At 39.4% G+C, this 27,591-nt stretch overlaps 1 protein-coding gene across 1 annotated transcript; it reads right to left on the bottom strand.

The window, feature by feature from the left end:
* Positions 1-3,095: 3,095 nt before the first annotated feature.
* On the bottom strand, positions 3,096-24,828 carry LOC308232458 (zinc finger protein 474-like; the record flags this gene model as incomplete). Its single annotated transcript, XM_080638674.1, is given in 4 exon segments — positions 3,096-3,127; positions 16,790-16,970; positions 24,132-24,621; positions 24,623-24,828. Coding segments are annotated over 4 exon segments (909 nt in total).
* Positions 24,829-27,591: the final 2,763 nt, after the last annotated feature.

Genomic DNA, 27,591 nt, shown 5'->3' with positions numbered 1-27,591 from the left:
GAGAAAAACAGGACTGATTTGTAATATTGCACTCCAGCAATCAGTTCCCCAGCTTTAAAACTGTGTTAATGAACCTTGCCTGTCAAGGGCTGTAAGCCTTAACTAATGGGTGGTTTTAAAACACTTGAAGAGCTCTGAATGGAAGGTGCAATGGGAGTGCAAAGTATTACAGTTATTAGAATCTGTCAGATCTCTTAGTAGTCCTTGCAGAGGCTCTCCAGCACTTCTGGTTCTTAATTTCCCCCTGGGGACTCTCCAGTTACTTCAGTACCCAGAAGACCAGAAGAAAACTTGATGTCCACTAGGTTAACTTTCTCAATATGTTTCTCTAAGCATAGGCAGATATTCAGGTCACTTTATGAAAGCAGTTTATAGCTAGAAACAACTAGTTTAAACATATTCTTTGCAACCTGCACACGCTGTTTTCCATGAGCTCTTTGTTTGAGTCTGTTTACAAGTAAAATGTACTGTTCCAATCCCACTCTTCTTTAAACAGTATACATTCATTACAAAAGTAACTGGCAATCAGTTAGCTATCAGGAGACTTGACCTCAAAGTCATACTGAGCTTTTGAAAGAAGTTGATTAATTGCAGATAGAGCAAACCTTTTGAAACCTAAACCAGATGAGAATAGTTACTTCATGTGAATCATATGTAAAACCCGCTTATAACAGCATTTCAGGAGAAGTCTCTGACCAGAGCTCACCCTGTTAACTTACAGAAATAAAGAAAGTATCTGTCGTGGTTTAAGCCCAGGCCGTAAATTAGAACCACGCAGTCTACTTCCCCCCCCCCACTCCCCAGAGGGATGGGGAGGAGAATCGAAAGAATGTAACTCCCACGGGTTGAGATAAGAACAGTCCAGTAACTCAGGTATAACACAAATCACTACTGCTAACACCAATAATAATAATGATAAGAGAAATAACAAGGGAAGAAAATATGATACCGCTCGCCGGAAAAGAGCCCGACCGAAAAGAGGACGTGCCCTTCCGGGTAGCTCCCAGTTACATCCCCGGGCATGACGTGCTGTGGTATGGAATACCTCTTTGGCTAGTTTGGGTCAGGTGTCCTGTCCCTGCTTCCTCCCGGCCCCTCCTCCTCCCTGGCAGAGCATGAGACTCACAAAGTCTTTGGTCAGTCTAAACATCAGTGTTATCAGCTTTGTTCCGAGGCTGAAAGTCAAAAACACAGTGCTGCAACAGCTACTAAAAAGGAGAAAAACTGACTGCTACTGCTGAACCCAGGACAGTATCTGAGGTGTGTTTCTAGGTGCAATCTGCTCTCAGCAACTGCAAGACAGTCTGTTCAACCTGAGATGAATGTGATAGTACTTGGTAAATCCCAGACACAAGAAGGATTCAGAGATGGAAAAAGTGCCAGATTCTCACACATGGACTTTGCATTATTTTAGTGTATAAAATCACCTCCAGTGTTGAGGCTTATTTTCCATGCAAGTCAGAGCTATAAACGGCTAAATCATAGTAATGTTATTGGACAACAAGATTTAATGTTTTTAAATTAGGATAAGTGCTTATATTGCCACCTGCTGGGCTTTGTCGATTCACAGACAAAGCAGATCAGTTTATCAAGGTTTGTCATAAATGTGTGCTCTGTTTCAAATGCCTCTTGCAGATATAGAATGGTCAATCTTTAAAGCTGAAGAAGCAGACAGAGTTACAGGAAAGAAAATAAATAACAAAACCAAACCAAATCAGTGTTAATGGCTCCAGCAGAGTACTTCTCGCTATTTTATACTTGGGCTACTCCCCAAACATCAACTCCTCTCACAAAACTTACTATTTTTTCAAATTGGTTTTTGATAAAGTGTAAGTAAATTCATTTTTAAGGTGTATTTTTGGCAACTTTTACCACATTTGAAAGTATCTATTCACAAGAATGGACAAAATATGTTTGATGTAGTGAATAGTGTTCTTGTTACAATCCAATACCTAATACTGTGAAGACAAGGCAACAACAAGTCCTTGATTTTTTTTTTTTCTAGAATAATTGACATAATCTCCTTTGTGGTGAATATTATATTTACTTCTGTGGTTATACAAATATTGTAGCGTGCTGTGTGTGCTATTGTGAGATTATAAGACTTTCAAAACAATCAACTGTGTCAATGCAATTATCACTTAGCATTTTTTTATGCAATGTAGCTGATCTACAAGATTATGCAGCAAACTTGGTGGATGTGATTGGCAAAATTCGTTACAAGTTTGCAGCAAAGTGCTTTCTGAACACCTTTCCTCTCTTTAGGTTTAGAGAAATCATGAGAGAGACAACTAGTAGGAAACTGCTGCATATGAGACTTTGCCATTAAAGTATCATATGCTCTGTAATAATAATATTCCTTCTTCCACAACAATATCTTTTAGGAAGCAAGTGAAATTAAACCTAAGGAGACAATATATTTGAGGAAATTTTGAATCTGATAATTCTTTGGATGAAATCCAAAAGAAGGTAACAAATATTTACTTGAAACTCAAAACCAATGTTGTAGTAATGGTTTGGTCCTCTATTTTTTTATCCTAAACTGAATTTGCTCCCTTTATCGTAACGCTAGTGAACAGGGACAAACAAACAACTTCCCAAACCTAGCAAAAGATCCAGTCCTAAAAATGTTCAGCTTTCATTTGTGTATGGTTTCTTCCACCCCACCCCAAGTCAAAGGATTCACAAATGTTTAAATAAGTTTTTCTGGGGAAACATGTAATTGAAAAAATGTTCCACATACAGGTTTGGCATTGTTCAAGGGATTATAGATTGCATTTTCTTCTAGCCTTAAGGTGGTACATACTGAGAAATGCAACATGAGTGGAAATACCTGGCTATTTTTAAAGGAGTTGAGACAGGCACAGTTCAGAACTTGACCTTAATAGCAAGGAAAGTCGTATAGGCTGCAAAATCTGCCTGCAAACATAATATATTCACCTATTTGAACCATCATGGTTAGACTGCTTTCAAGGTCAGATCTCACTAAGTTGAAATTATCTGGACATCTGAATGCAATGCTGCAGACTGTAGCCTAGCCATATTGTTGGTCAGCTTCAGCTGCAGCTGTTCCTCTCAAAAAGTCCCAGACCTCATCATTGGCCCAAGTGGAACTGATCAGAAACATCTGTATAACCATAATGTGGAAAAGAGTGGGTATGTACTGGAACTTTGCTCTCAACAATTGCCATCGTTTTCTTGCTCCATTCTTCATTCATGACAAACATCTTTCTTGCATTGGAGACTGCCACTCCCAATGCCAACTAAACTGTGTTTTCATGACAGTTTTCAGTACTGAGGAGAAAGAAGTTTTGACATACATAAATGCTGATTTTGACAATTAAAAAATATCTCTAAATGGTCTGCAGTGCCTGGTACTGCAGCTTTTGAGTGCCAAGGAATAGCTATTTCATCAGATTGTTTTAAAATAATTAGCTGTATCGGTGTAATTGTATTGTGCAGAATTTTCTGTGCAGTTTTATTTAAATTAATAAAAATGCATGACAAAAAGTAGATTTTGAAAGAAAATATGAAAGTCTATCCCATAAATGAGCCAACCAAGTCATCAGCAAAACAACCATCTATGAAGAGAAGTATTGTAATAAGCTTTTGGGTATGAAAACAACTGCAGGACTCGAATGGTGGATGGCAGAGACAGATGGAGGCCATAAACTGGACAAAAGAAACTCTCAAGAAGCAGAGAAAGCAGAATAAGGGCCGTGTTGTGTTAAACTTTGGCTTCAGGTAACTATGAGTTGATCTTTCCTTTCACCTCAGGCTGGATTGCTGGAACTGTGTTGTAAAGAAGTGTCAGCTATTAAGGATGACAGTCCTTCTTCTTGAGCTTTTTGGAGTGCTGTGAAACCCCTAGGCTTGCCTGGAATGCACTGATGTTCAGTATGCACCCCAAACATGGAAGTTAGCACTAGCATTCCTGGCTTGGTGTCACTGACCGGGGACCTGAGGACATATGCAACAACCTCCCCTTCTCTGCACACAGGTTTTCCTTAGAATAGCAGGGTCTACCAACATTTGACTGTTGGATCACAGTCAGGAAGAAATCAAACTACAGCTCTGATAAGACTCCAGAAACTTTTTCTTAGTTTTACTAAGAAACCTCAAGACATCCATAACATATATATCCATATATATCCATATATCCATAACAAGGGAAAGTGTAGAGTCCTGCATCTGGGCAGGAACAACCCCAGGTTCCAGTATAGGTTGGGGAACGACCTGTTAGAGAGCAGTGTAGGGGAGAGGGACCTGGGGGTCCTAGTGGACGGCAGGATGACCATGAGCCAACGCTGTGCCCTTGTGGCCAAGAACGCCAATGGCATCCTGGGGTGTATTAGAAGGGGGCTGGTCAGTAGGTCGAGAGAGGTCCTCCTTCCCCTCTACTCTGCCCTAGTGAGACCGCATCTGGAATATTGTGTCCAGTTCTGGGCCCCTCAGTTCAAGAAGGACAGGGACCTGCTGGAGAGAGTCCAGCGCAGGGCAACTAAGATGATTAAGGGAGTGGAGCATCTCCCTTATGAGGAAAGGCTGAGGGAGCTGGGTCTCTATAGTTTGGAGAAGAGGAGACTGCGGGGGGACCTTATTAGTGTATATAAATATATAAAGGGGGAGTGTCATGAGGATGGAGCCAGGCTCTTCTCAATGGCAAACGATGATAGGACAAGGGGTAATGGGTATAAACTGGAACACAAGAGGTTCCACTTAAATTTGAGAAGAAACTTCTTCTCAGTGAGGGTGACGGAACACTGGAACAGGCTGCCCAGGGAGGTTGTGGAGTCTCCTTCTCTGGAGACATTCAAAACCCGCCTGGACACATTCCTGTGTAACCTTATCTAGGTGTTCCTGCTCCGGCAGGGGGATTGGACTAGATGATCTTTTGAGGTCCCTTCCAATCTCTAGCATACTGTGATACTGTGATACTGTGTGATATATATCCTTCCTTGTGAACTCTACTGAATAGGAGCTCCCTACATTCTTCACTCAGAAATACCATGCTGCCTAACATTATACTTGTTACTTATTTATCACCAAGTGTACAGACCACCTTTAGCTCCTTCCTAACTTGTGACAAACCTTTGCACAAGCCAACAGCCCACTTCCTCATGTAGACAGCTTACAGTTCTCTGTTTAAACACAGCTGAATCTCTTGACACATGCAAGCATCTATCTCCTTTGACCAGACTCATGAGTGAAGTAGAAAGCCCTCTTACCTCCCTTGAAAAGAGATTGCCTGTCCAGACCACTTCCTACCATAGTCACATTTTTACCATCTGTCTTGGGCTAGTCTCTCCAGCATTCAGGTTAGTTTCACTGATCATAATGTATGGAAAACTTTAGAGGACCCACAGATCCTTTCCACTGACTGTTTCAGGACAGCTGAGTTAAGCTGGCCCAGGTGCCCTCCCTTTTCTCTTTGAAAGGGTAAGTTCTGCTAAACCAGATATTCTGGAAATTTACTCAGTATTTTTAGTGCCACATCAGTGAGGAATGTGGTATTTAGTCAGTTATGTTACCTAAACTATATGAGTTTGCAAAGCATGCACAGGATCCTGGTCACGCCAATGTTAAGTATGCAGAACGGGAATTCTGTGATTGCAAGTGTTCATTTCTGCCCTCAAACTTGTTTTTTTTAAAAAAAAAAAAATTCAGAGCCGAGATATGGCATGCATGACAGATCAAACAGCCTCCTTGTCTTCCCTTTAATAAGCTGAACAGACTGAGCCTCTTTATTCTTACAGCCACGACTGTTTTTCAAGCCGTGTGTTCTGTTTAAAATCATCTTTCCGAAGATATAATGTAAATATTACATATGAAGGAATTAAAAACCCTCTACGTGTCTCTGCAATATTATTTGAGGGCATTCAGTTTACCACTTTGTAAGATGGAGGGTCCAGTGTGATCTATGTTTCTGACTCTTGCTTCTTACATACTGCATGTGTTTTGAACCTAATGGCATATACCAAGAAGTGTAACTTCTCCAAGAGGTATTTGAAGAGGACATCTCTGTACAAATGCATCAATGAGGTTAAATTGTGGAGAAGAGGATGCGAAGAGGGAGACAACTATAGGGAAGGCTCTGGTGGCTTTTTAATAACATTTATTGTGCTTACCTGAGTCTGGGCTGCATGGGGCCCATGGGGTTCTCTTTTATAAGTAAACTACCCATTACTCAGTGGACTGTATCACTATCAAGGTCTGGCACCATAGTCTGTGCTCTGATCTTGCTCCTGAAATACCCTGTCTGTCTCCTAGACACTAACAAACACAGCACTTGTGCAAAGAGAGAGTAGAATGGAGAAGGAGGTATTTTGCTTTTATCACAAGATGCATCTAGTGGTGCCCCTTTTTATATCCTTAGAGCTTTTAAACCCTATATAAACAGCCAGTAGTCAGGAATAAGTATAACTTGTTTTAAATTGGATGTACTACAAAAATTAAGTGTGAAATTAACCTGAAAGAGCCAGTTTCCTAACCAATTAGATTTACAAGTCCTATGAGCTAAACTAGGCAAATCTTTCTCTCTTTAAGCTGTCAGAGAAAGTGCGGAGGGCAAAGCACTTGTTTTGAAATCCGTATCTTCTTTCTGACCGGACTGGCAGCTGATCTTCCATTTGAGGTTGTATCAAAATTTTACATTCAGAGATCTCTCCCACTGCTGCTCTGAAGAATTTCTTATCCCAATCTGACTTTGCTGTCTGATTCAGCTTCCAAATCCAGGTACAAATCCTGTCCCAGGTCAATTGCTTTTGTCTTTAGAAGAAGGGTTTTCTTCCTTGTTATTTACATATTTGATAGGGTCTACATTCCTAGATGGGGCTACTGAAGGTGCAAAGACTTTCAAAAGATACACATCTTTCAGTACCTACTTTTTAATTGCTACCTTTGTGTGTTAATTTACTTAATTGAGAAATACCATTGGCTTCTTGTGTCATATTTCTTAGACTTCCGTAAACCACTCTTTGTCCTGAAAATTTTATGTCAATTACTATATTTCATTATAATCTGGAAGAGTCTTCTAGTCTAATGTTCTATATTGTAATGCAAGGCTGGCCTAAATTTATTTGTCTTAGACCTATATATTTTATTTTCTTTTAAAGTTCATAAAAGTTGGCAAAAAATCTGCCATAGACAATCCACTGCAATTCTCAATAAATTGCTCCACTGTTTGAAAGTTCTGAGTTTCTATTTCTGAGTTGGTCTAGCACCAGTTCCTTCCATGGAAGTTGTTAAATCTTTTCTTCTGGAAAGGATGCTCTGTAATCTGGGTATGTGCACCATCAGTGAGGCACTTCTTTTTTGAAAAGCTAAATGGTATGACCCCCTGGAGTCTCATTTGTCAGGCAGATTTTCCAGTTCTACAATCATGGCTCTCTTCTCAGCCCTACCCAGATTATAACGTTTTTATTGAACTGCAAATGGGAGTTTTCTAAGAAATATAGATTTAAGATAAGTCCCTAATCCTTGTGTGCCCTGGAGTCAATAGAACTCTGTGTATGTCAGTTATGATATTGACTGAGAAGCAGGTAAGTAAAAGCATGCAAGAATGTAGATAGTCCTTCAGGCAACATCTTAAATGGTTTTCCAGGTGTGTAGGTTCTGTTTCCTAGTGGACCTCATGCCCCTGTTGAGTCCTACTTTTACACGATCCTGCTGTCCTGCTGAGTGTGGCATATCTCCAAATACAGCAAAGTCATTTGAACCCTCTCTGGTTGACACTGTTCAGAAATACAGAATTCAGGAAACCCTATTCCACTGACAGTGAAACAGAACTAACCACTTGGGCAGACAGGAGCCCTAAAGAAAATACTGATTCAGCCCAGAGCCTTGCTAGACTTTCTTCTATGAGTGTGGACCAGCTCCCTGAACTGGGTAATAAAACCAAACTTAATTCTCAATTACTAAATTCTGTTGTTAAACAAACACAGGCCATGAATTGTGTGCCATCATAAAAACTTCCAGGAACTAATTTAGTTAAGACATATGTGTCAACATCTGCCCAATCCCTTAGCTTTTCTGGCACCATCCTGTACCCATTGGGTAGTGTAGGACTTGGCTTCAGTCAGTACAGAATCAAATTTTGTGTTTACAAATCCTGAACTAAAACCTAAACATACCAATTTTCAGTGGTCAGGAGACAGTGCTGAAAACACACTTTCTGTATGCTGCTACATATTTTCCAGGTCTATGCCATGCAGAGAGAATTCACAGGTCTATGTAGGTTCTCTTCTATCTTTTAGGTAGAAACTGGCATTGCATTTACAAATTTTTTTGTTCTTCAGCCTATGGTCTACTAAGTGCTGGTAGTCTTTAAGACAAAGGGTCCATGAAACTGTTTCTTTAAGGCCTGCTAGGCATTTTTTGCTACTGCCCTTAAAGATGTGGCACCTTTTGAAGTTTGTATGTTAACTAATGGACTGTGATGTTCTCAACTTGCTGAACTATATCACCTTACATAGACTATTAATCTTCAGTTGTAGGTTCTTTCATTAATTCATTAATAATTATTTCGTTAATAATAATTATTTCATTAATAATTATTTCATTACTAATAAACTTCCAATTTTTGAAGTCTGCAGTTAAACTCATCCAGATTTACTATGATCAGGATTGCTTTTCTAAAACGTATAATTTTTTAATTGGAACCCGTAAGTTCAGCTGGCTGATTTTTTTTTTTATGGTCAGGACTTTTAATTATGGTCTGAAAGTGGATGATCATTTATTTAATGTGATTGAACTTTGGTTTGTCTTGTCAAAAATCAGAACTTTTGTTTTGATTGAACATTGTTTGTCAAACCATGTTCTGACTTAATATTTCATCCAGGAATAATTTCAGCTGCTATCAGCACATTTGTGGCAAACTAGATGGAATGTTGTTGGTTTTGAAGTACACAAAAACATTTTTCAGCTGTTTAAATGTGTTGTGCCAGTAGGAAACATGGGATTGAGCTGGAAATCACTGTGAGCCAACAGTAGAGGAGATGAGTTTAAGTGACAAATCACTAAAGTATGGAAACGAAGCAAAGTAGCTCAAGTTCTCATTTCCTTTTCCTCTTCTGCAAAAAAAGTCAGAATGATAAATGCCAAGCAATAATGAAAAATGCTCATAAGATCTCATTTTAACTCTGTTGACAGCAAACCTTGAAGGCATTATCAGTGTTTCTCCCATTGAACAGATATTGCCACTAAACTCATCGTCATCCTGGCACAAGCTAACACCAGGGCTGGTGAGCTCAGCAGGAAAGCTTGTGACAGAGTACCCTGTCCTGCATGCTCTGGTCTCACCATCAGTCCCCATAGCCCAGTGTTCACTTGACCCTGTTAGGGGTAAGTCTCAACGTTTAACAAATCCCCTGTTAAGTTCAGAGCTCAGCAGCAACGACCTATAAACAGAGGCAGCTCTTAATTATCCAGATCTTCATCTGACTCCCTCAGAGGCTGATGTGGAAACCAGACTTACAGCTTCAAGAGCTCCCATACACTCTGGGCACTTTGGTACTTCTGGCCAAGACAAATCAGCACATTAGAAGTATGGTTAATATCTGTACTTTTATAATTGTTTATAACAGTCAGCTCAGCTCATCAGGAAGATTTTATTGATTTTTGGGGATAGTAACCCAGAAAAAAAAAAAAATAGACTGGAGTAGAGCTGAAAATGAAACAGAAAAAAACAATTCTGTGTGAAATTTCTGACAGATCTAAAATCATCAGGTCTCCAAGTCCAACTTTCAGAATGACACAGGAACTCTGACTTCTGAATTCCACAAAAAAAGCAGGGTTAAATTTTTATTGCCGAAGACTGCAGTGACCCTGCAAAGAGTTAGCTTCTTTCAAATATGTTTTTGGTCTTAAAGTGAGTCTGTAATGAATCTTGATCATAGAGTGAGGCAGATGTAGCCAAAACCTGCTTTGTTTTCATTTTGTCTCTGACAAAATGAAGAGGGGTCCAAGAAGAGGAAGAGGGGACACAAAGGTGAGATTGCATGACATTCATAATCCTTCAGTTACCAGGCAGCTAGTGGGTGGATCAGTACTTGATGCGGATTACAACAGTCTCTGAGGTCTTGCACTGTATGATGTTGCCTTCCACCAGCTTGTAGGAGCCAGTCCAGCAATCAAGAACCAGTGTCCCTATTCTTTCCTCAGACCACACGCCTCCTCCCAGCCAAAAGCAGGAGGGATGGTCCAGCTCTGCCAGTGACTCTCCTTACACTGCAGACACTAACAAGGATAGATCTGTGGGGCTTACACAGCTTTGCACTGTGGAACTGAAACTGAACCTTTGACTCCTAAAGATACGTATCTTCAGACAATACAATTCTCATTCTGAAGATGAAAGGGCTGCTGAGGTGCCATTGATTATTTTGGAAATTATTTTCACCAAAGAATGCTGGTACCTCTCCCAGTCTGAATCAACAGCCCACCAGGACTGGAGCCAGGAGCGTTCCTCTAATAACAGAACAATGATATTACTTCTTATTTCACTTATGCCACAAATCACACAGCTTGATAGCTAGCAAAAGAAAAGTTGCTGGTATCCATATTTCATTTTAGCATGTATAAAGACATCCATCTGATTTGTAAGTGCAATAGTGTGAATGCTCTGAGAAAAGTCATATTTTTCACACAATCCATAACAGCTAGCTCTAGGCCTTAAGCCTGAAGGTGAAAACATATATGAGCTACAGTTTCTTTTGTGCTATCAAGAAGCCTATATTGCTGGTTAACAGCTTGTATTGGATTTTGACATATCTTTCGAATAGCCTCACTAACTACTTAATAAAACACTTCAGAGTAAGTAAAATAATAAATAGTGCTCTCTTCTGTACCTTGTTAAAGTGAGTATTACTTCCTCCATGTGTTTAACCTATTTACCGATGTTTTTTGGCACTGCTACGTAACATAATAGCATTTTTCAAAACAGCACATTCAAACACCTTCCCAGCTGTTTTCTTGTGTAATAGCTACCCTTTTTGCCCTTAATGGCACTCTGTTATGGTCACATTTGGCACAGAGAGCAGGGTGGTATTTTATTCCTGTCATCTGACACACCATGCTTGTTTTGGCTTAACATAAAAGTGTGTTTCCTTTTACCAAGTTCATGACAAAGACATGCTCCACTGACTTACGAAATTTCTGGCATGATCAGATTATTGAACTGAGGATAATCACATAGTATCATTCTTAAGCAAGAAATAAATCATAAAAACATAGAATCATAGAATCAACTAGGTTGGAAAAGACTTTAAGATCACCAGGTCCAATCACTTCCCCAGGACTGGCAAGTCCACCACTAAACCGTGTCACTAAGGGCCTCATCTACAGTTTTTGAACACTTCCAGGAACAGTGATGACACCACTGCTCTGGGCAGCCTGTTCTAATGCCTGACCACCGTCCCTGTGACAAAATTGTTCCTATTATCCAATCTAAACCTCCCCTGGTGCAGCTTCAGGCTGTTACCTCTTGTCCTATCATTTGTTACTTGGAAGAAGAGACCAACCGCCGCCTCACTTACAACCTCCTTTCAGGCAGCTATAGAGAGCGATAAGGTCCTCCCTGACCCTTCTCATCTCCAGACTAAACCCCCCCAGGTCCCTCAGCCGTTCCTCATCAGGCTTTGCCCCAGACCCTTCACCAGCTTTGCAGCCCTTCTCTGGGCTTGCTCCAGCACCTCAATGTCACTCTTGTAGTGAGGGACGCAGAACTGAACACAGGATTCAAGGTGCAGCCTCACCAGTGCTTAGTACAGGAGGATGATCACTGCTCTGGTCCAGCTGGCTATGCTATTTGTTTCATGCTATTTGCTATTCATTTGATATTTGCTAAAGGCTTTTAGGGTATTTTCTAAAGACAGCTATTCTCTGCTTCCACCCCATGTCTGATCCCTTTGTATGGAAATGCTTTACTTGTAGCAGTCAAGGCCTTTATGAGCTGCACTGTCCCACAAGCATGTGAACACTGGAGTGCGCCAAGGGTTTAAGCTCCCAGTGGGAGTTAGTGAACACTTTTGTGTCAAAGATGGACAAGGACACACACAAAAACCCCAAACCAACAAACTGAAAAGATCTATTTGTTTTCTATGATTAGTAATTACTTCAGCAGAGGTCCTTACACTAACTAGATAGGTCTTGGGTAGAGGGGAAATAAAATTTTCAAAGAATTAATTTTTCTGATCAATATCACTCTAGCTTTGCTTGCACTAAGATTCAAGGAGTTGCTCCTCATCAAAACTCTCATTTCATAAAAGTTGTGTGAAGCTTCAGTTTCTGGAACAGTAGGTAAACATACTCAATGAGCAAGAGACATGTAGACAAACATCCCTGCAGACAAGGGAGCTCCTGACATTATACCATCTCTCCCAGTCTCTCAGTTCTGTTGAAAAACCACTAGATGGATGCCAGTGGGACACTGTTTTTGGGATCTCTGCAGCAAAAGGTGCCTAAAAGCTATGGTTCATTTCTTCCTGTCTGCTGAATACAAAAAACTCCATGTAGAATAGGAAATGCATGAAGAATGCTCAACTTCTTTCAAAGGTCCAGATAACTAAATCTGAAAGGCTGTGAAAGGAGTGGGGCTGAAGAACATCCCACATTTGACCAGCAGAGATGAAGACAGCACAGCTATTCAGAAAACAGCCTGGGAGGATTCTTCACTGGGGTTCTGTTGCACCTAACAAAGCACAGAATCAGGAGAGGAAAGAAAATAGTCCATATTGCTTTCAAGTATTCTTATGCCAAACCTCTCAAACTGTGGATTCCAGGTGAGGCTATTTGAACAACAGAAATGAAGAAGAATTTTTGCTACTGCTAAAAAATCACCATATTTGATCATACACTACACAGTAGCAACTGCTGATTTTACTCTGGGGGCTTTTGGATGTTGTGATCTGATAACACACTACAGTTTTGATGCCCATGGCTCTCCAGCTCGATTTTATTTCTCTCATGTTTTGGCTGAAATGTATGAGTGCATGTGTGTGTGTATTCATGCACACTCACACACACGTGTGAGTATGCGTGCATATGTATGCATGTGTGTTACATCCAATTCATGTTGCAGGTTTTGGTTTACAGGACTTCTGGTGGACAATCAGCCTGTCTGGAAGAAAAGTACGCCCACAAATATCACATGGAACGAGCTGGTTCTGGGCGCTGATCCAGGCAGCCTCATTTAAAGAATTGAGATCGTAGAAACCTTTGGCTGGAAAATTGAAAAAAGAAAGTATCAGCTTTCATTCTGGAGACCCACATTCAACTCTTTATGGAAAATATTTTCAGGAAATACCTGTTGACTGAGCCTTTCAGTTTAACTAAACCATATTGCTTTAGCAAATGAAAAAGAAAGAAAGAAAAGAAGCAAAGAGTAAAAAAAATGCATAAAAAAAGATTCTGCTTTTTGTCTCAAGGGTTGAATTCAATTAACTTCAAACTGAATAATTTTGTGTTGTATGAGAGTACAGAGAAAACATAGATCATGCTATGTGTTATGATATGTATTCTCAGCTAATTATTAACATCTTTGCATACACACTATTATCAGCAAATTTCACTTTTGGCTTTACTTCAAGTTCTGTTTAATGAGCATGTGTTATAGCAATGGGCAGGAGCATATCGTCCTTGAGAATATGCTCTTTGTACTGCTCTGAACAAGGGGCCGAATTTTCTTTCTGTTAAAGTCTATGCAAGCTTTGTCAGTAAGTGGGGTTAAGCTTAGGTAAGCCTAAAACCTTTACAGACAATACCTACAGTTCTTGTAAGACACAACTTCCAGTGAGGTCATTGCACTAGTGCATCTATTGTCACCAAAACACTAACCCAGTCTTACCCTCAGTTATTTTCCACTGCGGGAAGAGTGACTGCTCGGAAAGCTCAGAAGGATTCTTCAAACATTCACTTACATCAGATGTATTTTCAATATTTTATTTGAGTATTAAAAAAAGTCTTGTTTACTTTCATCTTGAAATGGACTTTCACACAGTGTTGTTTCAAACTGATTTCCAAAAAGGCCAGGTAGGTTGCTCAATACCTGGATTTAGATCTTAGGAGTATTCATTTGAAGTACATGCAGAACAAAATCTACATGGCTCAATTTGAAGATGCGTTTGCTTTGCCCTTCTTAAAAGGTATAACAATAGGGAAAAAGAACAAAAAAAAAAAAATATGGTTTTGTCTTAGTAGTGCTAGCAACAGACAATTTTTAAAAGGAAAGGATTTGTGCATTTAAAAATATTCCATGGTTTCTGTCATTGGCACATGATAGACCTCTTCATTAAAGGCCCATACAGTTTTAATATGATTCATATCCATTGGTTCACATAACCACAATAAGCCTTAGATCTCTTAATATGCCTGTTCCTAATGTTCTTTTTGTTAGAAGACCAACAAAATAGTGTTTCTTTTCTTGGCTGAGACAAATATCCCCTTTGCTTGCAGGAAATGAATGTGTATTTTCTGTACTTCAGAAAGTTTATGGAATATAAAAAAAAAGAGAAAGAGAGATGACTTTCTCCTTGCAGGCATGTGTTAGGCATTCCACAAACAAAACACTGTGTAATCAGGGCAGTGGTTGTCTTCCCGTGACACTTGAGTTTTCAGAAAAAGATTTATGAAAGTTATAAAAAGTTTTATGTAAGCAGCTAATATTTCTAAGCTTTTTTTGAACGTTGCCTGTTCCATTCAACAACAGGGGTAATCCCTCCTCCCCAGGTTGAGAGACTGTGAGACATGCAGTACGTGTATGTGGTCTCAAGGTCAGTTATAGCATTTACCAGATGATCGCAAGTAAGTCTTATGGAAAAAGAACAACACTGAGATTATTTTCTTGAGGCCAGGAGCATGAGGCAACTGCAGGGGGAACAGAAATTTTAGCTCAAGCTACAGACTGCTCAGACTTGCATCAGCAGGCATTTAAGAACAGACGCTGGAAGCAGGTCAGTGTCCCCTGGGGAACCACGGGCACACACCACCTCGTAGGAGATGTGCGGCGCCTGATATGACTCATTGCATAAATGAGACAATATTCTGATTCATATCTGGGAGCCTTCTGCTGGATTGTTCTCTCAAAGAGTGGTTGTCTTTCTGCTTCCAGTCCTTCAAAATAAAATAGTGTATTTCAAAATAACCTGATTTGTCCTTTTGCATCCTCCTTTTTCAGATTGAACTCTCATTTTCTCCATCTTTTTTACCACACAACATGCAATATTAAGAAGAGCTTAACAACAAAAAGAGCAAATACAATGAAAATGCATTTTGAATCTGTCTTCTACTGCAGACTCAACTCTTCTGCTTGGAATATGTTAACCAAGTCCTGATTTGATATTATTTGAGCTATGATTATTATTATTATTTGGGACAGCTGACTAGTATTCCCAGTGGCCCTACTCTTTTCTGTGTATGTCTTCTGCGGACATATTTCTTTGTACTGCTGTAGACTGATCTAGTGTATGACTCTTTCACAGTGAGCTGTAGGAGAATTTGCCTACTTTTACAGACATTAGAGGAAGCTGCGGGAAATCATGGGGAATATGAAATAAAAAAAAAAAAAAAAGGGGGTGAATTAACTGCCTGTGAGCAAGTGATGCAAATTTGGCCCAAAGTAGCTCAGATCAGCTGACAGGGCCAGGGAAATCACCAGGCTGACATGATGAAATAACTTTATGTGGGATTTGGGCAGTTCTTGGAGCAGCTTCCAGGCAAAGTGTAGGTAATATTTGCTTTCCTATGTTGAATACATACTCCTGAGATACATATGGGAGCCCAGGTCTGTTGGGTGCTAGGGATCATCAATTTTCATAGATCTGAAGAGGTGACATCTAGGCAACTTTCAAAAGAGAACCTACAGCTCGAACACACATACTTGGCAGAAATAAAATATTTGGTTTTTACTACATATTTTTTTTCCCCACTGTATTTGTAATACAAACATTATAATAGTCTCACAAAGAAAGGCTTGTTCTAAGGCTTATAAATCCTCTGGATGTTCATTGTAAAAGATAATGCATTTTCATCCATAAATATATTTTAATAAAAAATTGAAATGACGGTATATGATATGGGAGGATTTTACAGAACCATAGAATAGTTAGGGCTGGAAAGGACCTTAAGATCATCTAGTTCCAACCCCGTTAAATGATCTTAAGGTCCTAGGTCTAATACGTTTTAAAAATACCTTTTTTCTACCAGTCATCATGCATCTAGTATTGTATTTCCTATTTTACCACAGAACTCGAGGCCACTCACTATTTACCACAGTTAAGTGCTAGTGTCAGGCTGTTTTTTCTAACCAATGCTGTAAGTGTGAAACCTGGATGAATTATCTATCGCTATGTTGAAGGGTATTTTATTTTAATGACTGTATGCTTCAAGTCCGTACTTTATCCTTGGATGCTTTTTCCCATTTTAAAAAGTGCCTGTTTACAGTATTGGAACTAGTCAAAAGGTAATGATGTAGCTGTGAAGAAGTTTGATAATTCTTTCGTGTTTTGATCCAGAACATACTGACACATAAAGAGGGCTGTCCCAGGAGGCATGTTCCACAAAGGCAACAACTACTCTTATTTCTCATGGATGCAGCACAAAAGGAGAACAAGATGGTCAACAGAAAGCTTAAAACAAGCCATTATATCTACGTTCTCTTTGGAATAAACAGGAGATAGAAGTACTTGCAAACCATGAAGTTTAAACTACTGCTTAAACTACTGCTTAAATTTTGTTTATTTTGTTTTTATTCCTCCCACTTTCTTCCTCCCATTTTCTTATTTGATCTATAGCTTACCTTGCACAGGTGTGACTTCAGGCTTTTTGGGCTCTGGCCTTCTCAGGTGCTTGGGCAGCAAGGCATTCTCCTGGTGCCATTTTTTCAGGCATTGTGGCTCATGGATACTAACAGATTTTGTTCCATACTCACGGCCACATATGTAACAAATCAGTGTTGGTGGCTGTCTTATCACTTGTGCCTGCAAATAATAATTGTGAGAATAAAAATACTGTTTTCAACATTAATTTTGAGTCAGAACAACTTTGAATTGAAACAATCACATAGATTAAGGAAACTATTTATACCTGTGAAATCAGTATAACTGTATCAGTTTATCAGTTTCATTTTGTCTAGATACAGTCTTGAAGCTTGTAAGAGTTACTGTCATTAACTAGCCACCTGGAACAGGTAGGTTCCTGCAGATATGGGGCTGACAATCTCTCTGTGTCACCTAATTAATACTTAGCTATGTAAATTTTAGATCTTTTATTTTCACACCATCGAGTTGATGGAAGTGCTGAGCCTTCACATGCAGAAACAAATCCTGCATGATCAAGTTGCTGCAGCACAGTGTCCACCTGTGTCCACCTTAAATGTTGAAGCCCTTTTTTTACCTACCAAAGACAAGGATCATGGAAAGCAGCAACAAAAGCTTCCTGAGCTGAACTGCTGATGTCTAGCACAGTAGCAGAAAGACCCCATCTCCAGGCAGAACATAGTTAAAGCTCTGTGTCCAGCTTTAGGATCTCTCTTCAGCCAGACAGTGAAGGTAGCTGTCTCAAGCTTGTGAGTCGCTCTCAAGTACAAGGTCCCTAACCTTGTGTTACTTCTGCCACAGATCAGCAAGATGGTGGAATTCTTGGTCTGGAAGGATTAAAACCAATCCAGGATTTTTCAGGATTGTGGGGGCAAAATAGGAACTGTTGTTTGTTTACCTTGAAGGCCTCAATGTGAATTTTGCCAGCGACTGCAGCGGAGACAAAACTGGAAGTCTGCAGGTCATTGTTTCTGCGCTAAAGATCTGCTTTTGTTTGCAGAGAAAAACATCTTAGTGGAAGAAAAAAATCCCTCAACCAGAAACCCCACACATGCATATTCTAAGCTGGAAAAATATGTAATTACTGTGGTATTGCAGATAATGGGTTTGACTGTGTTGTTAGGCGTGTCCTGGGCTAGGCATGCTGTCAGTATGAGCCCTACTCCAGAATAGTGTAAAAATGTACTGCAGGGACAGCACTTTGAGGCATGCTGATGGGTCTCACAACTGCTAGTACTGCTTGCTCTACTGACTGCAGAATACCAATAAGAGTTGTGCTATAGGCTGCCCTCCAAAAGGCAGAGGGATCACCATTCCAGACCAAACACAGGAAGCCTTTCTCACTCAAACAAGGGAGGTGGGGATTTAATTTTCTCATCTGCTCCTGTGTAAGACAAAGCATAACCTGTTTCTAGTATTTATGATTCTTTCTGTGTATTCATCAGTGTATTCAAGAAATTGTGGGCAGCTTTCCTCACATTTATGCTAGAGTCTGAAAATGTCATTAGTGAATGATCTGCATAAGCTTTCTTTCCTGTATCACATATGTAAACTCAATTACATGAAGAAATACTACTCTACAAAATGTGTTTTTGCTGGGAAAAGTTGGACTTCATCTGGAAAGTTCTCACAGTGACTTGAAATATAACTTATCTAAAGATGTTTTTTCCAAAGACATTTTCGTCCTCTTAACTTTTTCCTTAGCTATGTTTGGTAACAAAGTTTTTTATATATATACATAACCTTCTCTTCCTGTCCATAGCTGAATATAGCAACAGCTGTTTTAAGAATGCCCTCTAATTTTTCATTATCAATTTTCATCTACTTCCTTACTTCAGCTCTTGAGCTAGATCTTGTCTGATACGGAGATAAAACTCTCAGTCCAGATACAGAGTCTTTTGTACATAGTGAATGTTTTTTTGTAGGCTCCAGAGAGCCTTAGATAAGGATACTACAGTCTAAACCCTTGAGGTCAGAAGGCTTCTTTCAGTATGCATGATTATCATGGGTATGCTTATAGCATTTTGAAAATGGTTTTCTAAAAAAATGCTAGGTGTGAAAACACTGGAAACACATTAGTTTTCCTTAGCCAGGTTCCTGCCGTAAAGTGAAATAGATTATTTATTGGCTGAAAATGAGGAAAGAGCAACTTGATTTACATTCACTTTGTAGATACTCTTTACATACTACCAGTATAGGGAAACGGGATCCTAGTACGAATGAAAATCATGCTTATTTAGCCTGCACTGCACTTGCCAACATATGGAGCAGCATAATTAAAACAAATGTATAGTTTCAAGGGGACTTAAGTCCTGATATTAGACAGCTGAGAAATCACTTAAAAAATAAATACTCTCAATAAATTTAACAGATAAATAGAAATATCTTTGTAAAAATCAAATAGTTTTTCATCTTAGCTATATTTCCCTAGTGAACGAAGATAGCCTTTTGTCTCTGACTGCCTCATTCAAATCCATTACACTTATTCTAAAGTTACTGTGATGGTTTGCTATTGAACAACTGCCACAGGTCAGCAAGGCAAGAGTTAGTGATCTCCATCCAGGGAAATCTGGATACATTTCCACAGTTTTGAGATGGTCGTTCTGGCAGTCTTACCTGAGAACCCAAAGACTGAATGAGCAGTGCTGTGAACCCTCCACGGTGTGACAGGGTGTTTATAGGTGGCTTTTGTGTTGCAAATGAGTAAAACCAGGCCTGCATTTAAATACAGGATTCTGGTTCCAAAGTTACCCATTGGGATTGATTCATAACTAAATCCTATTTGTTCAAACTAATGTTTAAGAAATCTGTTCAAGTAGAAATGTCTATTTTGTAACTTCTACAATTAAAAGCTGTACAGAAACAATAGCAGAGACCAGAATTAACTAAAACCGATCAGATCACTTTAAGGATGGACTTTTTTTTTTTCCCCCAGAAATGCAGTGAGTTTGAACCATCACCACAAGTCCAATTATGTACAGAAATCCTTCTGTGCAAATACACATATGTTAAAAAGCTGAAAAATAAAACTTGAAGGAGAATATCCTTACAGCTGGTAGTAACAGCTCTGTTGTTGCTTCACTGTGGAATCTAAGGTATGATAAGCTTTATTTTTGGAATTTCTACAGCTGATAATATTTATCCTTCATTTCTTTTTCTCTTCAGAGTGTGCCTATCCCAAATGTCACATCTGGAGGCCTGCAGTTTGAAACTAAACTATTTTTGGAATCACCACAACTTTCCAACCCAAACTACTCACAGGCTAGTAGCTAGGCTGTCTGCTCACTGCTTTGTTTTTCACTTTCAAAAAGGGTTGTAGGGAAGGTCTGTTCCTGAGGATATGTGTTATTATAAAAATACCTACAAATACCTGACTGTGCAGTTAGACTTTCCTCTGGTGTCTCAGTATTTTCTTTTTTCTCCAAGACTTCTAAATATGTCTGTGTGACCATGAATGAAGTTATTTAGCTCAGAGGGCTACACCACTATGTATTTGCAATAGACCTGACATTACTTGAGGTTAGCCCCAGGCTGCCGTTATGGTGTTATGTGAGGTCAAATCCTCCCATACTGCACAAAGCTTTTAATTTCTTCTTAAGTACACCCAAAAAAACTGACTCCCAAAACCTCCTCATAAATACTTATCATCCGGGACCGTGCACCCCCCACACCTTCCTTATTTGGTTAATTATGCATGTATTTGAATGGGAGGAGGGGAAGCTTCCTGCTCTAAGCCAGAGCTCTCATTGTAGGCCTGAATTGCCCAAGGAGCAGAGGCTCAGGAAAAGACTGGTGCACGCACTTAGCAACAGCATTGTGTTGCATGAAAGCAGCCTTTCCCATACATTTCTCTCTGGAAAGTAAGAGGTATTTTACATAAGGGACAGGGACAAGCTGTAGCAGGCTCTCACAACCATTCAAAGGTGCATTTCACAGCTCTCTGAAGTGCTGTTAGCCACTGCCCTGACACAACAGCAGATTAACATTAGCACAGGTTATACACCTGCATATGAAATTTCCCTGAACAACAAAGTAATTCTGCCAGATGATGAAACAATTAAAGATTTTATTCCGCTGGAAGCAATAGAATATCGCATTTTACCCCTGATCTGATGTCTTTTCGGAGAAATACATTAGTATAATGAGCATGGCATTTTGTGTAAAGGCACAAAAGTAGGAAGCACAATCGTTCCCAGTGGCAATACTCAGTGAGTTTCACTCAAACCATCCATTCGCTGTCCATTCTCATCCAGTTTTCTACATTTGCAAATGTATTTGTGTTCTTCTAAGATGTTCAAAACTTAGAAACTGTTTGCAACAGAGGCAGACAGTTTATCACTGAGTTCCCAGCTTCATTACATTTGCAGAGTCTCTGAAGGAGTTTTCATTTTACCAAGTAAGTAGATGACTTTATGCTAGAGCAAGGTGCAACATCAATATTCTTTCGCTATACAAGTTTTCAGAACTTACGTTGTGTTAAAATGCATTATAATACAGTAAAGGATATATGCCCCTGAAATAGTATTTTTAGATAGTTAACTTGATAAGAAGAAAACAGCAGGTGGCAGCATCAGATGCTAGTGACACGTCTGATAGGCTTTTAGGAGCAGCATTATCTGCTGTCAAAAAAACCTGTAGTGTATATACCCACATCAAGTTATTAATACTCACTTATATGTAGCAGACATTTTGGTCTGTGAAAGAACTGCTCTAGTGCAGTTCTGAGTTTCTATATTTCCAGACATCACTTCCATTGTCTGGGATATCGCAGCACAAACCAAACAGAATTTCTGAACTGAGGTGACCCCTGTCTCTTGAACATAGACTGTTTTACACGGAAAGACATGATTAACCAGATGTGTTCATGGATTCTGAAGGGAAGGACAGTTAGCGGAAGAGATGGCTTATGGCAGCTGTTGAGTCTCCAGGTGTAAAGGTATTTTATGGTGAACTAAGTGTTAGTCAGTAATGATACTGGTCTAGCTGATCCTGCACTGGCTAAGGGAGAGAGAGCTCCAGGACAGATGCGTGCAGACAAAAGGGTTTGCAGTTGTAAAGTTAAAATGCCCTTCACATGATATAGCACCAAATCAGTCAGATCTTTATTTTTCAAATGAGGAAACCCCAGCTTTTTAATTTAGGACATCTTTCATTGCATGAGGTAATTTGACTTATATAATGGTTGGGGTTTGTTTTTTTTTTTTTAGTTATTCCTTCCCTCTGGCATTTTGCTGAATCGGGACTTTCAAACTTTTAAAGCCCCAAATGCTTTCCTGCCAGGATCAAAGCAGGTTGCCATTTCACTCCATTACTGGTATTCTTTAACAGAATTAATAAGCAGCTGAATAGTTCGTAAGGTGAACAAAATTAAAACCATATGCTGGAAAAAGATGAAGAAGACTGTAGAGAAGACTCAAACCTTGTCCCAGTTCATAACAAACTTGCAGGCCTTCCTTTAGCTTACTGCTTTTCAACATACTTCAGTGCAGACCTTTCAAAGCTTTTAACTGGGAGTGGTGACCCTCACACACACCTATGGAAAAGAGGCTTCTTTTGACCACTTCTTAGAAGCAGGTTGCCAGAACAGAGCAGCTGCTCGGCTCATAGGATTTTTCTTTCACTCTCTCCATTCCTGTCTCTGCCTTTTGTACCTCTGTTCAAAAGGACAGCTACAAAACTAATAAAAATGAAGGACCTCAGAGAGGCAAAATCATCCCTTCCTGAAAGTTATTGTTAATAATAAAGTCCTTCAGAGTCAATTACAAATTGCAAGCTGTACAGCCTTATTGCTTCTGCTGCAACTGATGAACTGTGACTGCTTGCAAGTAAATGAGGAAACATGTTGTTCACACAGAAGGAGGAATAGATTTGAATACATTTCTGCAGAGCTCATGGAAGTAAAAAGTGGTAATAATAATGTTTTTCAACAAGTCAACAGATGTGACTGAATCCACACAGGAAGAAGATACTGTGCAAGAGAGCAACATTTTTGCAGGGTCACTCTCAAAGCCAAACCACACTCTAAACTTGGTTGTTTTGTGTTGTTCTGATTTTTTGTTTTGGTTGGGTTTTTTTGGTATTATAACTATGGACACTTCCCCTCTCCCTCACACACCTTTTTTCATTTAAACGTACAGAATTATGTATGATGGATAAAACTCTCTGTTTCACACCTGTGCCTTTCATTGAACAATCACCTTTTACAGGAATGCCAGTTCTTTGGTAAATGGTACAATATAGCGTATCACATCTTCCCTAATGCACCTGTGCAGCACTTCGAACTGTCAGTGGGCGATTTGAAATCTGCTGATAAAAGATCTGAGGAGTGGACCTAACCTGCGAATAATTATGAGTTAGTGGCCTCAAACAGCAAAATATAAAAATGACCCATGTTGTCTTCATTCTCATGTTTGTTACGGTAACACTATTATCTCCATTTCATTCAATAGATGGAAAATACAGCATGCTTTGACTTTTAAAATATTTTCATAAATGCTCTGCATAGCATTGCTCTCCTTTGGTGACTGAGAAAGCTAAATCCTATCTTCAAAAGCAGTGTAGGCAATCAGAAGTCCAACCTCCACTGAAAACAAAAAAAAAAAAGCCTTTTATTTTAGACACTGGGACTAAATTTAAACATCTACCTTACAAAACTACTGGCCAAAAGACAGCCTGTGTAGAAACAAGTGCAGGAAAAAAAATATGCCATTTTCCAAAACTTTGTGTAGCTTTTGGATAATGTGAATCAGCTTCTTTATTCTTGGATCTTGAATCAAATTCAGTGGAAAGAAATGTGCAGTCTTATTTATTTTGTTGTTATACCCCGAGTTGTTGCTTTTGAACATGCAGTACTCAGTAAAATCATGTTCCACGCCAAGGCTAAGAATAATGGTAAAAAATGAAAATCACTGGAGAGCTTACAGGATAATGAAACATTGTATTTCATGTTAGCTAAATAAAAATACTTAATACCTGCTGAAACATAAAATTCAAAGCTTGCCTGACCTGCCCAATAGAATCTACTAGGGAACCATAGCACATAATGGTCCCTTTTGGGGACATAATTCTTACAGGACCACAGAGTATGGGAACCCAACTTCCCCCTTTCAGTAGGAAAATAAAAAAAAATTGGAATAAGCAGTTTCCCTTGCACAAACAGTATTCTCCTTCCCCTTACATACTGTTCAGCATAGATACATTTGTCTTGGAGCCAAAAGATCCTTCTGAAGGAAACTGATTTTAAGTTTTATGAACCCAGTCCCTGAGTGCTTAGCATCCAAATGGATCCATACCCTTTCATACAGCACACGCTTAGCAATTTACCTTGTCTGATACGGGTGGTGCAGCCCCACTCTTTCTTTGACAGGTCTTAGATGGATCACTTCTTGTGCCAGACCCAAAGCCTGGGCCTTTACCAGATTTAGTGGGGCTAGTGCTTGATTGCCCCACAGTGCTGCTACGTCCTCTGCAACACTTTTCGTGCACCATGAGACAGTCAGGAAAGAAGGTTCGGCCACAGTTTCTACAGGGCAGGAGCTGGGCTTGAGCAGTCTGATAGGCTGCCTGATTTTCAGCTGCAAGTGTATAGGAACCACCAGTAAGGACCTCAGGTTTCTTGGGCTCAGGTCTTCTGAGATGACTTGGTAGCTGATTGTTTTCAGTACTCCACTTCTCTAGGCACTGGGGTTCATGTATAGATATAGACTGTGATCCAAATTGTCTGCCACAGATATAGCATATCTTGAAGCAAGGTCTTCTTGGTGGGATGATGGGCCGATTCAGTGGCATCTGAGACATGTCTGAAGAATCTCTTTGATACTATTGCAGTGGCTGGTCTCCTGCTCTGGGGTCCAGCTTCTGGATGCACTACTTTGGGCAAAATTCTGGGAAGATCTGACACGTTAGGTGGTGAAACCTGCTCTGAAGGCAAGATGCTAGAGACACTAGTATGGGCTTCCCTGGCACTTGGCAAAGCATTACAGGTTTTCTTCGCATTCTTATTCTTGACATTTCTTTCCATGAAGAGTACAATATTTCAAGAAACTTCTCTCTCTCTGACACAAAAAGGTCTTGGGGAAGTTCTTGTTAGCCAGCATGCAGCTCCATCTTCTTAATTCAGTTTCATGGGCCATGGGCCAGACTATTCCAGGGACTTCAAAGCTTGAAAACTGCATCTAGTGGCCATTTCAGTAGGAAAAGAGGGTTTCTGTGTGGTTTTGGTGTGCCTTTTGGTTTTACATGATCCTGAAACAAATTAAATCAGGACGTACTAATAAACACCATCTCTCTTGTTAAGGATACCAACCAGTAGTTTATCACAAGGATGAGTTTACATTAATACTCGGTTATATTTTTAAATAGCAGACAGATAACATCACATACATCCTACCCCTAGTGATCAGCTGAACCATGTAAATCTAAATTCTAGTCTCAGAGAGTGTAAACTCCTAAAGGACATGAAAGAAGATGGTTCTGCACAAACAGAAGCTGCCGAAATACATGTGAGTTTGAATATAATCAATGAGTATAATCAATATGCTTTATTTTCAGTTATTGACAGAACTGGTGTTTTTGACACAGTCTTTAATGTGTAAGTCATTTATGTTGATAGTTAAACATAATTTCACTGCCTCAAGAGAAATTGAAAACAAATCCCTTAATGGGATATTAATGTCCGATCTCCAAAGGGACAGACAGAGGAAATGTTCCCAGTCTGCAGGCTGAAGAAGTTATTAGGCCCCTTTACTCAGCACTTGGGAGGTGGTATATCAAATTCTCTGAGTCTTGATTCTCCCACTACAGAAGAGATATTAATAAAATGTAACAAATTTATCAAAAGGCTACTAAGATGCTTTGGGGCTGAACAGCATGACATACTAGGAGAAGATTAGGGCACTCTGTTGAGTCTCAAGAAGACAGTGCTAAACTTTTTTCAGTTTTTCAACTGTATCGCTTAAATGTTCATTTCTCAGAGAGAATATTTTGTGCTGGCCCTCCAAGGATCAGAAAATAAAATTCAGACTGTAAGCATGTTACAGTGGAGGCTATTGTTTTATTGCAAAAATACAAAATAACTAGCAGTCTAGCTTTAGTCTTAAGCAAGTAAGAGATTGCATAGATAGGGGACTGCAAAGGACAGCAAGGTCACCTTTGTATACTTTATAATAAAAGAAACATCTGACTTAACAATTATCTTGCCATTCCAGAATATTTCAAACTTTATCTCAACCCTTCCAAACTTTTAGAGGGTTCCTAACTCACAAATTTATCCACCCACTTATCCAGTGACTCATCTCAGGTCACTCTCTGCTGCAACCAACCAATCTGGATCTCCTCTGAACTGCTTTTTTTTGATGTCACAATGGGAGACTTTGCTCCCACTTAGCAGCCTTTTCATTCTTATCACTCATACCTCTGAACACAGGGGCTGAATTTTCCTACACCCAAGGGCATGTTTTTTCGTTAGGATTTTTTTTTTCACAGTTTTGTTTTGAGATGACAAACTTACTGAAACTTTTTATGTGCCACTAAGAAGCACTGATCTGGCTCTTGTTTCTCACAAATATTCTAGGACATGGGCAACAGTGAAAAAACCAAATTGTCACCAGATTCACATCTTGCCAGGCACACAAAGATGTTTAGATTGCTACATTCATACTGCTTGCTTAGATATTCACAAAGCTGCATATTCCAGTGACACTTGTGATGCTCTCATTTCACAAAATGTCCTATGAAGCTCAGATTTGTTTGTATGCAAATTGGAAGATGTGAAGACCATTAGAGACAATCTGCGGTTTGTACTGGAGCAAATGTCTGTGAAAGTTAGTTGTAGTTAGCTCTTAAAATTCTTGAGAAACATACTTAAATTTAATTCCTCCTTAAAACTCTATTAGATAACTTCAGTCTGTAGAAAAATACGGTAAAGTACAGCGTTGTAACATACTCTCATGTCTGAAGTATCAGATAAGCATATAATGTATGTTAAAGGATACACAAAACTATAGCACTGGAATTTTTGTTTCAGATATCAGAAAGACTTTTATTTGTCTGACTCCTATACAATATATAATTGTGGCATACATTGTGGAAAAGCATGCTACAAACTAACACAGAAACAAAGGTTTCAAGCAGTTTGGGCAGCAGCAATTAATAATACTTGGGCAGCTAGCTGTTTTCAAACTGATGCTATCGTATTTTAAAGTTCCTTTTGCCCTTACCAGCAGTGTTCCCTTAATGTAAAAATCTTTGTGAACTGTGTAGAAAGTATTTCAACAGATCCTGAAGCCTTTCCCTTGTTTTCCTTTTAGAAGGCCTGAATTTTCTTACCATAATTTACAGAAGGCTAATCACTTTGTACCACAACTTGCCACTGCAGGAGTCTGCCAGTTTTGACAAGGTTGTGCATATGATTCAGTTAGGTGAATGTCAATAGTATTTAAAATTTAAATTTGCAAACTAGCATTGAGGCTACTCTACTGCAAAACCCATTCAAAGTCTGGGAGAGTTTCCAGGGAGGATGGCCTGTTGGATGAATCCAAGTTGGAAAGTAGCCAAGCTTTTAAGAGGATGAAGAGAATGGAAAGCCAGGGGAACATTACAGGGTCGTGAAAGCAGGGGAGATAAGGGTGACTGGAGGGTCACTGGAAGGGAGCATCAGAAAGTTCAGCTGCATTTCATGGAACTTCTGAACTCTGCAAGGTCGTATTTATTTATTGATTTATGTCAGAATAATGTTTTCTGCTACCTGAGAGGATTCTTAAAGCAGCAGTGGTCATTGAACTGC

Source organism: Psittacula echo (assembly GCF_963264785.1).
Source record: "Psittacula echo genome assembly, chromosome: Z".
Lineage (NCBI taxonomy): Eukaryota > Metazoa > Chordata > Aves > Psittaciformes > Psittacidae > Psittacula > Psittacula echo.
This window is presented reverse-complemented; position numbering and strand designations above follow the sequence as displayed.